Source organism: Ursus arctos, unplaced genomic scaffold (assembly GCF_023065955.2).
Source record: "Ursus arctos isolate Adak ecotype North America unplaced genomic scaffold, UrsArc2.0 scaffold_25, whole genome shotgun sequence".
Taxonomy (NCBI): Eukaryota; Metazoa; Chordata; class Mammalia; order Carnivora; family Ursidae; genus Ursus; species Ursus arctos.
The window spans coordinates 25035814-25047906 of NW_026622930.1; the positions used below are offsets into that span (position 1 = coordinate 25035814).

Genomic DNA, 12093 nt, shown 5'->3' on the forward strand with positions numbered 1-12093 from the left:
ATCAAAAGGAGGAGAAAGGGTTATCAGAACACAGACTGCTGTGCCCTACCCCCAAAGTTTCTGATTCTGGTGCAGAAAGATCAAAAATTTGCATTTCTAGCAAGTTCCCTAGGGATGCTAAGCTGACTTCACGACCACATCTTGAGAATCATTACCCTGAAAGCATCCCACCAAACCAGGTACACAAGATGAACTAAAGACAGGCTTTAGAATTAACAGTGATTAGTTTCTCTGCATGTCAATATATTAATTCCTTTCTTATTCATAAGCATTCCTTAGGCCATTTATTAAAACAGTATAGTTAGCTAGATCATATTTCCTGAAGACAAATGGCATCCCATTAAGGCATTTTTGTTGTTGTTGTTGTTCTTAAGCATTCACTCAAGATTTTTGAGATATAAAAAGGGACTCACTGAACTGAAGGAAACCTTGTGAAGTCATCTAGACCAGTAGTCCCCAGCTCTGGGTTCACTAGGATGCATGATGCTCCCCCCCAAAAAAGACTACTGCCAGAGAATAAGGAAGAGGCTGATGGATCAGGCTCCAGACTTTCCTGCTCCTCCCACTTTAACCAAAATAGGTTTAGCTGTTTTATAATCTGTGGTTCTATGTCTAATTCTGTTTGAGGGAAAAAAAGGAGAGTTTTCCCCTTATCTGGCTTTTCCGGTAACTAATTATTTAGAGCTTACTATACACCAGGCAATGTGTTACCCACTGTAGTTACAAATAATAAAAAAAATTCCTGCCTTGGAAGGCTTCAATGGAAAAGGCACACATCTATAAACAATAACATCATATGGTAAGTGATAAGAAAGCAGTAAGTACAGGGAAAGAGTAAGGATTCTAGGAGATGAGGCCTGCACTGAGTGTGTATCAGTCGGAATCCTCATGAAATGCACATACATTTAAATGGGATAATTGAGACTTTAATGAAGTGACTATTTACAAAAGTGTAGACAGTACTAAGAGGAAGCAATAAGGGCTGGTGAAGCACCTGGAGCCAGCACAGTGGGGAATCTTTACCCTTCCTAAACCTGAAGCAGCAAGGAGAAAGAATGGTTATCAGAGACCAGAGAGAAAACTGAGGTTATAGAAGGCTGCCAACCAGAAAGGGAGCCAGGGAAAGCTACAATCCAATGTGGTAGACTGCATTATTGCTTCCAACTCTTCACTACCTCCCTATGATAATACATCCATGCCTTTTGCCTTTTATCATGGAATTCCAGAGCCTTCCCCTTGAGGCTGAGCATACTTCCTCATCCCACTGATAACTGACTTGTCATATAACTTGCTTTAGGTAGTAGAACATTAGCAGATGTGATTCAAGCACAAGCTTTAAATATGTAGTTATGCTCTGGTTTGGTCACTTAGCATTCACGTTTTGCAGCACGAGAAGCCAGGCCGCATGCGCCACGTGCTCCACACGCTCCTCTAGCAGAGGTCCCAGGATAAGATTCGCTGAGTAGATACAAACCTAATCTAAAGCCTGGAGACCAGCTGAACCACAGCCAACCCCCAGGACCACAGCAAGAAATGAATGTGGTAAACCACTGAAATTCTGGGGCTGTTAAACGGTGTTATCATGATAAAAACTTGCCTAATAACACTCAGTATCATTCACCTCCCTCCCTCCATTCCTCTGCTAATGCTTCCTATTGGCCAAACCCAATAAGAAATTGAGAGCAAAAAACCCCACTGATGCAGTCCATAAATATGCCCTGGAGGGACAAAAGGAAAACTGTGTCTTGGTGGACGACCAACCACTCCAGAAAAGGTAAGGATGAGACTTCTGGCAAAGACACCAGCATAAACAAAGATATGGAAGCAGGAAATAACATAGCTTTGTGCTGAGAACTCCAAGCATCTAAATATCATCAGAATGCATGAAGTTGAGACAGAGAGGAAAGCTGGGGCAATAGCATATTCTAAAATCTTCCATCATAAACCAAGGATTCCTTACCAGTAGAAAGGTTTTTCAAAGGCCCACACTTAACCTGTCATAATAGGTCCACACTCTCTTAAACCTCTGGATAATCATACATCACAAGTTTTAAGAGACACATTGTGAAGAGCGCCTGGGTGTCTCAGTCGGTTAAGCATCTACCTTTGCCTCAGGTTATGATCCCTGGGTCCTGGGATGAAGCCCTGCATCAGGCTCCCTGCTCAGCAGGGAGCCTGCTTCTCCCTCTCCTCCCCTGCTCTCTCTCACTATCTCCGTTGCTATCTCTGTCTCTCTCTCAAATAAATAAAATCTTAAAAAAGAGAGACACATTATGATACTTCATAGAACACTATAAAAGCAAAGAAAATTTGTAATTTTAAATGGTACACACTAGTTCATTCATGGAAAGACCACCAGACTTCCCTGGTATGAGACAAAAGAATCAAGATCTTAGCTGCACCCTACCTGGGAGTATACACACACAGCCTCTAATGACACGTGGCTCCCTCGGAATCAGAAAGGGATAGAAATGTACACACAACAACCTCCATTATAGTAGGAAGCTCTGCAACTCCATTCACGCCCACGACTCTGAGGCATGGGTGAGATACAATCCCCCAAGATCTCTCTCCAAACTCAGAACTTGGATCCTGAGTGTCACAGTCCCAGGATTCCTTCAGTTACTAGGGAGCCTATCTGGATCAACTTAGACACGTAGCCATTGAGCTTCTGTCCTTCAATCACTTAACCCTTAAAGAAAAATTCATTGGATCTCAGAGCTAAAAGGGACTTCAGACATCTACAAATCCCTTATTTAGATTAACAGAACTACAGTCCAAAGAAGCTATATGAAATTATTACTGGTACACAATTAGTGTGGTCCTAAGCAAGGGTAAAACAAAGTTTCAAATTACTGTTTAGGCTGTAAAGATAAAGAACTGGTAATTGACATATACCAGCCTCATTCACAATGGTCTAAGCTAAACTTCAGGAGTTTTAATATTGAAAGATGTTTTCTGGGATATATTCATCTGGAACACTATGCTCATTTATAAATGAGGTTATAAAAATAAATTCTTATGTAAAAATAAGAATGTCTTAATATCCAATAAAAAGAGTATAATAAGGATATTTTTTGGTTCTAGTAAAATTAGCAACTTCCCAAAGTCCCATCCTTAACACTATATTCCCCTAATCACTGATTCTCAAAGTCTGAACTAACTACCTGCATAAAAATCACTGCAGGTACTTACGAAAAATTCAGATTCCAGGGGACAACTCTAGACCTATTTGATTTCTAGGAGCTCAGGAGTTTTAACAGGTGGCCTTTAAATGCTCTGAAGTTTGAGAACCACTGCCATAGACAACCACCATATTCTCAGTTGAGTCACTCCTCTAATCATTAGAATCTCCCCAGAAATACTGAACCAACATCCCAAAGCTGGGATCAAGATTACCTTGCCGTCCTTCATCGTTGGTAAAGAGCCCTGTGTCACTGCTGCTACACACACTGCTGGTTTCACTGGAAAAAAGAGTCAAACATAAGAGAACACATCAGCTCCTGTGAAAAACAAAGCAGTGCCCATTCTGGTTTTCAAATCTAACATCCCAAGTTTCCCTGATTTCACTCCAGCTCATTAGCCAATCACAAATGTAAATTTCATAATTAAGCCACAGAGGAGAGCTTATTTTCCTGTAGAACAAATAAAAGGAAAACTCTAAAACTTTTGCTTATATTTCAAAGTACTTTATAAACATCTGAAGTCACTTTGTTAGGTTAGCATTAGGAAGTTACTCATTAAGCCTCACAGAAGTAATCTCAACCCGGCTGGATATATAAAACAACACAAATTTACAAATTTATCAACCCATTTTATTTTTAATACTGTCAACTATCAGTTTCAAATGAAGCTATCCAACTTTAAGAGATCTAACACCTATCAAGTTTTCTCCCCATTTACACAGCAGCTAACAAAAATCCATCAACAGGAAAAAAGTCAGTATGACCAAAGTTATGTTTTCTAAATTTAATGTCTTCCTGATATGAAGTGGGTACAACAAAACTAATTTTCAAAACAGAAGGTTAAAAATAAAAACATAAAAACAAACTCCATTTGAATCCACTGAAAACTTTTACCCTATTGAATTCTGTTCAATTGGCTTAATTTCCCGAGCTATCACTAACAACTGATTGTGATTCTTCTGATGCTGCATTTCTTTTGCCTAATCTTCATTAAATTCAATTGATCTGGTTCAAGGAAATTTTCTCTATTCTTTACAATGTGAACTATTTTCTTGAGTGGGAGTGTTTCCTTCCAAGCTAGCCAATTTTATTCACCTACTCTACAAGATGGAAGAAACCAAAGCAAAGAAGAAACATTCTCATCATACTGCATAAGGAATAGGCTTGGCAAAATCCCAGTCTACATTTCTGGATCAAAAATATGAAAATATTTTGTATTTTGCAACACTTCCAAATATCTTGCCAACACCAAATCCTTAAAATGCTGATTAAATTAAGTAGCAATCCTTTCCTCACTTAAGTTTTATCTCTGAATAGATCCAAGAAATTTGCTGTAGCAAGAGCCAATAAAACATACTCGATTTCTTTAAAGGTTCTTTCATTTTATTTTCTTCTGTCTTTGTAAGTGGGAACTTTCTCAGGTGTCATTCCAAGAAATGTCTCACAAAACTATCCGACTGGATTCTGATGGATTTAGAATCTTCAGAGAGCTCTGTAGTTCAATCCAGAAGATATCCTCACTGAGTTCTGCACTCTTCCTACTTCTGAGTTCAAGGAATTGTGCCTGCTGAACGTAACTGTTATTTCTGCACTTTTAGCAAATTCCTAAGAATATCGTCTAACTCCCTTGAGTCTTACTACACATTTTCTCATATTACTACTTTATTATCCTCATCTGCCCTCAGAGATGAAGCAAATTTGACATTTTTTAACTCCACTTGATAGTAAGGAGGGCTTAAAAAGCACACTAGGCCATGGAACAGACACTCTAGCCCACCATCATGTCATATATTTATTAGTTAGCAGTATCCCGAACTGAGATTTAGGGATCAGCAAACAACAGCCTGCCACCTATTTCTGCATGACCTGTGAGCTAAGAATGATTTTTTACAGTTTAAATGATTGGGGGTAAAAACAAAATCAAAAAATGATTTTGTGACATGTCGGAATGATAGGAAATCCAAATGGCAGTGTCCATAAATAAAGTTTTATTGGAACACAGCCAGTTATTCATTTACATATCATCGACGGCTGTTTTCACACTACAACTGCAAAGTTGAGTAGCTCCAACACAGAACATATCACACACAAATCCCTAAAATATTTACTATCTGGCTCTTTACAGAGTAAATTTGCTGATCCCTGCTCTACATGTATTACAAGTTCTACTCTTGAGTATTTAGAATTAAAAAATTAAAACTGTTTGGTTTATTACAAAATCTGTCAATTCTTTTCCCCATTCATTTCCAGCCACCTATAAATACTACAAGATACAGTGCTTCCTTGATCCTTTTTTGCATGGATTCCATTCTCTCCTCATATTCTAAACTAAGGGGGCAAGCTCAAAGAAATCTGCTGGATCAAGAAAGCTGTTGGTAACCTAAAGCCTTCCTGTCAACTGCACATTTCCTATTTTTGTCAACAGTATTTAAGAAGACTTACTGTTTTTGAAAAAGCTTGGATTAAACTTGTCTAAGCTTTCCATGTATAGTTAATTCGAGGAATGGCAATGATGTCACAAAAATATCACCAGGATTTTAAGACTACAATCAAGGGAGACAGGTATTTTCTTCATAAAGAAAATAATTTGTCTTACAGAATGCTTATTACACAAAAGTATCACCTGTCTACTAGTATCTGGAGATGACTATTTCATTAGATAGCATCTGCTAATTCTATTTATTCTCTCAGAAGGACTTGCATTGTGGAAATCTAATCATATGTAAGAAATTATTAGCATAATTTAATGAAAACAAAAGTGGGAACTTCGTGGCATGTCTGCACATGAACACTACCATACAGCAGCAAAAATGCAGTGCTAGCTAGAGAGTAGAAGCAAACATTTCCCCTCCCAAGTTACAGGCCAAAGCTGTCCAGTCCCACAGACTTCATTCACTTCTGGCTCAGACAGCATGCTTCTTTGAAAAAAATCATATTGGTGGGACTTTAACAATGATTTGTCAACTGTAAAATGTTAAGTTAGCCAATTAAACAGAATGTTTAATATTTTATTAAAATCAAGCTCCTATCTTTCAATGAACACAAGTTTCTTTTAGCACCTTTGTAGTTCACAAGGTCAAAAAGTTAAAAGATGTCAGGATCCTTCGTGTTTTTCCTATTCCAAAACCTTCAAATTTGTTTGTAACTTTTTTGCCATGAGCATTTTTACTAGGCAAAGAGAAAAAGCTCTGCTCCTCATTTTTATAAGAAAAAAGTATGATCCTACCTTTGATGTCCACTCTACTTGTGGTGCTCTGAAGCTTAGTCAGGAAGACAGAAACTCAGCCTTTATTAATCTTCAGAAAAAGTAACTAGACAAAACCCACAAAGACAGCAGGTGTGAGATCTTGTCTTTTCCTAAAATGGCAGCAACTCATAGAGGCATCAATGCCTCCTGTCTTTGCCTTGGGAGCTGTTCTGTACTCCCTGTTCTCACAGGATTCTAACTATAAATAGCTTGCATACAAAAAAATCTTCCTAGAATATCTCTAAAATTTCTAAAAATGTATTAACCCTACAAATAATTTATACATCATTTAAAAAATTCAATCCCAAATTGGGGCAATAAGAAGTTTCTCAGAGAAAAAGGAGGAATAATCCCCACCCCCATTTCTCCTAAGCTTTCACTCATTCACTTATAAGCATTTATTATTTACCATACCACCAGAAACCACTCTACCCAGTACTCAAACTAACAGAGAAACATGTCAATAACAACATCAAGGTGTACATTTTATTAAAAACCTAGTCCAGACTACGGGAGAAGGCTGTGAAAACAGAGAAAGAAGAATGTTTTCCAATGACTAATACTCTGCAAATAAGGGGGTGGGCAAGCCCACAATTTAACCTTACAACACTGAAGAAACCACCCCACTTTCAGAAGCCAGAAAACACCTTAAAAGCACTCCTTTGTGAGAAAAAATAGTAATAATATATCACAATTCTCTATAATAGTTTTCACTAAAACATGTTCCCACACTTAATTCAGCAGCATAGCCACCATTTTAAATAAGACACGAAATTAAAGCCTGGGTTTAAGACCACCGCTTGTGTTACCTAATTATTATAATATTGTCAGAAAAGCAACTGAACCACATCCAACTGAAATAACAGACGTGTAAGGAGAGTTACCCTAACCTGCAGCTCCAGAGGCTTTCCTCTGCCAACATTTTATAATGAAAAATTCTGAACATATGAAAAAGTTGAACGAAGTTCCAGTTACCACTCACACTCCATCACATCTACTGCACATCACACACTGCAGTTAACATCTTGCTTTTTCTGTTTTATCACACATCTATACATCTAACCTTCCCACCTGGCCATCTTTGTAATTCAAGGCACTCTTGGTAGACCAGATGACTGGGCATGGCATCCACTCTCAGAGAAGTAGATTATCACAGGAATCAAGCTTAATAAAACACTACTGATACCCCTCATCAACTTGAATAATTAATTCCAGGGCAAACACTCTTAGCTAAACATTGTATACCTTGGTATGAACTTTAGAATGCTATCATCTGAACTGCTCTTCTTTCCAAGTTCTGAAAATGAACTGTTTGCCCTTTTGAGGAGCAATTAAAGGGTATTTTTTCAAGTTAGCAAAAACTCTCCGTTAAGAACTTTTAAAAACTACAGTATTTTTATTCTACAGAAGGGATCAATGTTTTGGTCTTACTAAGTTCTCTAAATCTGAAACTCACGCTTGTTGGTAAAAGCAAAGTCAATGAAGTGAAAACCCCATCTCAGCACTTAGAAATATCAGCAGTAGCTCTCAACTCAAAGCAATTTTACCCCCATCTTCCCCCCGACCCACCCTCACCCCAACCTGCACCCACAGGGTCATCTGGTAGTGTCTGGAGAAACATCTTGTCAGGACTTGGGAGTGGAGAGGGGGAGTTGGTATTCTACTGGCATCTGTCGGGTAAAGGCCAGCGGTGCTGCTAAACACCCTACGAAGCACAGGCCAGCCCTCACGACAGAGAACTACCTGGCTCAAAATGTCAGTAGTGTCAAAGTTGACAACCCTCATGTATAGTGATGAACAAACTACAGGATGGAGTGGGCGGGGCATCATGTCAAAGGAAACACCACTTCAGAGGAGGACAGGAGGCTGTACACTTCCGCTGGATAAAACCAGCCTTCGGGGACAGAGGTCAACATCCCAGAGTAGCAACAATGTCATTCTCTTCCCAGGGCCTCAAAGAGTCTGAGTTCTCTGAATCCCAGGAATCACGAGAAGGAAGCTGGACCTTCAGGCCAACTGGTAAACTGAAACTATTCAAGTAGTACAGATCACCCCTCCCTGACTAGCCCAGGCAGAAAGAAAAGCCTATAGAGAGGAGAGAGAGAGATCCAGGCTGGGTAAGAGGGAAAGATCTTGCTCATTTCAACGTCCCCAATACCTAGCAGAGCACCTGGCATAAAACAGGCATTCGGCAAATGTTACATAAATGGAATGAACTCCTTCAGATCAACTCTGTTGCTTCCCCTTCTACGGCTTTCGTGGCATGTTACTTCAATCTCTAATCCTATTTCCTTCATGTAAAACATGGACGGGCTGTTTTGTGGATGTGATGACATGAGGCATGTGAACCCACTTTGTGAAATCTAGAGCATTATACAGAGGCAAAGGACGCAAGATTCAAAAGCTACACTTAGGGTGCTAATTCTTGTACGTGCCCCATATTAGTATTTTAGAGGTTAATAGTAGTAACTTCCTGACAGTCTTTTTATTAAAATAGTCATCTCAATTCTACAGGGCTCTCAATTATACTTCCGTAAAGAAAAACAAATTCTATGGGACTCGAATCTATTTTCATTTTGAATGGAAAAATAAATGTGGCCTATGAAATCCAGTATTTTCCGTGGGTTTCATCCAGGTGAGGCAAACACAGCTCTGAGCAGTTACCCAAACCACAAGTGTCTCAAGAAGGGGATTGGTACTTGAATTGAGTTTAAGAAAATTATTAATATAGAAGGTTACTGTTAATTACTGATACCAATAATACCATTTATTGAGTTCTACTACAGGCCCAGCAAAGTACTAAGTGCTTTATTTCATTATTACATTTCTTCTACCCCAAAACTCTACGAGGTAACTATGTCGACCTCATATTACAAATGAAGGAGTAAGGCTTAGAGAGGTCAAGCAAGTTGCCCAACACTGCACAGCAAATAAGCATCAGAGCCAGTGTGGTGTATCTCCAAAGCCCACGTGCTCACTGAATGGCCATCAAAATACGGATAGTGTAGAGAGATTCATTTACCAAGTAACTCCACATTTCCCTCTTCATGAGATACTTTTCCATTTAGCATTTCTCATTTTCATTCTCCTGAAAATGCTAACAGATTAACTGAACTTGGGAAAGAGTGTTTCTTTGCTTTTTGCTACTTAAAACATTCAGACACAGCCGAAGCTCTAGCTGTGCTTTGACTATACTGTGTATCAGCTAAAAATGCATCAAACATGCCGAACACCAAGAAAACTAATTAGGAACTCACTTTGAAAAAGCTCTCCCTCTTGAGGCGCCTGGGTGGCACAATCGGTTAAGCATCCCACTCTTGGTTTCAACTTCAGTTATGATCTCCGGATCCTGAGACTAAGCCCCACGTGGGGCTCCAGGCTCCGTGCTCAGCATGGCATATGCTTGGGTTTCTCTCTCCCTCTCCTTCTGCCCCTCCCCCCTGCACTCTCTCCCCCTCTCTAAAATAATCTTTAAAAAAAAGAAAGAAAAAGCTCTCCTTCTTAATGCCATACCTTGAATTTTAAAAATAAACATTCATCTTCAGTATGCATACTTAAAATACAACAAAATATACTCAGTGATCTATACCCTTGCTTGCCCTTTGAGTTCCTGAATGCTCTTCCTTTGAAATCAAAGTAAAAACATTCTCCCAAATTCTGGAGAAATATTACTCTGAGAATACCATTCCTTAAACTAGCTTGATACTAAGTCAGGAAAAATTTTCAGAAGATGGGGAGACATCTGTGGTAACAAGACTGTCAAATGACTCCCAATGATCCCAGGAAATACCCTGGTTGGCCTGTACAACCAACGGCATAGGCAGAAGTAATGGTAGGTCACTTCTGAGATTAGGTTATGAAAGACTGTGGCTTCCATGTTGGGCACTCAGTGAGGGCTGGCATGCTCTCCTCACTCTCACTTCTGCTCTCTCAAATCATACCCTCTAGGGAAAAGCCAACTACCATGTTTTGAGGACACTAACAGCTCTGTGGAAGGGCCCACATGGAAAGGAACTGAGACTCTCAGTCCAACAGCTTATAAGGAATTGAAATCTGCCAACAGCCCTGTGAGCTTTGAAGTGGGTCCTTCAGCCCGGTGTGCCCTGAAACAACTGTAGCCAGGGCCAACAACTTGCAACAATATGAAAGAGTCTGAACCACCCAGCTATGCTGCTCGCAGGTTCTGACTTCAGGAACTGGAAATGTTTGTTGCTTAAAGCTACTAAATTTTAGAGTAGTTTTTTCTGCAGCAATAAATGATACAGCATTTTTATGAATTCTTTTTTGAAAATAATTCCCTACTTTCTAGCCCTAACAAGAAGCTCCTAGTTTCAGTAAGACAAATTTCTCTGACTCTCGTAATTGGGAGGAAAAAACACAGTTTGTCCTCTGACCTGACAGCTTGCTGCTTCTTTCATATTCCTAATCACAGAGAACTGTAAATTTAGAACTGAATGAGAGTAGTTTATACCTGTCTCAATTAAAATAAAGAGGTACAGAATTAGTTTATCACCTATCATCAAAAAGTTGGTATCAGTAAGTTAACCCTGAGTTCCTCACCCATTGATTTTTTTTTTTTTTTTTTTTTAAGTAGCCCAAAATCATCTTTGCTCAATTTTTTTCCTGGGTCAAGGTGGTACATTTACAACCATATATAATCAGACTTCAGAGTCCAAAAGTGAATACGACTGAGGGAGAGGTTTTTCAGAGAAATATCTCTCATCAACTGCAAAATTATTCTCACAGTAAGTTATAAGAATGTATAATGAAGGAGTTTATTTTTTGGTTTCAATTAGGAGATACCATGAAAGAAAGCCACCTCACTGGTTTCACAGGCTCATTAATGTGGCCCCTGCAATCAGATCTACTTTGTAAAGGAAATGATTTTCCTCAGGACTCTGCCACTGCGCTGGGGGGCTGTGCCTTAGAGAAACCCACCCATCCTCTTAAGACTTACCTTTTCTTAGAGCTAAGAGAGATTTACGTTCAGTTAGAAGAAATGTCTTTTCAGTGTAAATTTTTAAAAAGCATATATTCTGAGATCTGAATGTCTGAGAATGTCTTTCTGCTGCCTTTCACATGAAATCTAAGCTATACATAAAATTCAGGGAGGAATGGGAGAGCCTTTCCCCCACTCAAAATTCTAAAGGCAACTGTAGCCCCTCACATTTAGTACTGTAGGGATAAATGCTGGCCTTGTCTTCATCCCTTTTAAGATCTTTTTTTTTTAAGATTTTACTTATTTGTCAGAGAGGGGGAGAACACAAGAAGGGGGAGCGGCAGGCAGAGGGAGAAGCAGGCTCCCCACGGAGCAAGGAAAGATTGTTCTTTATACCTGTTCTGCCCCCACCACCAACTCAGAATGCAAAATTTTGCCAGGATATGTCTAGGTAGATATGTCTTTTCATTTGTTTTTCCCTTTTAATCTTTTTGCTTAATTTTTTCAACCCAGGAACACTTTTTCTCTTTAGTTGTATATATATTTTTTTTAAGATTTTACCCATTTATTTGAGTGAGAGAGTGAGAGAGATCACAAGCAGGGGGGAAGAGTAGAGGGAGAAGCAGGCTCCCCACTGAGCCAGGAGTCCAATGTGGGACTTGATCCCAGGACCCCAGGATCATGACCTGAGCCGAAGGCAGATGCTCACCCAACTGAGCCAC

General features: G+C 39.3%; 1 protein-coding gene across 5 annotated transcripts in view; it reads right to left on the reverse strand.

The window, feature by feature from the left end:
- The window catches only part of GPATCH2L (G-patch domain containing 2 like), a 124416-nt gene that overhangs the window by 34320 nt on the left and 78003 nt on the right, over positions 1–12093 (reverse strand). For all 5 annotated transcript variants that reach the window (XM_057318569.1, XM_057318570.1, XM_057318568.1 and 2 more), the window contains exon 3: positions 3400–3464. In XM_057318569.1, coding sequence (XP_057174552.1) covers positions 3400–3464 — 65 coding nt within the window. The remainder of the gene's footprint in view (positions 1–3399; positions 3465–12093) is intronic.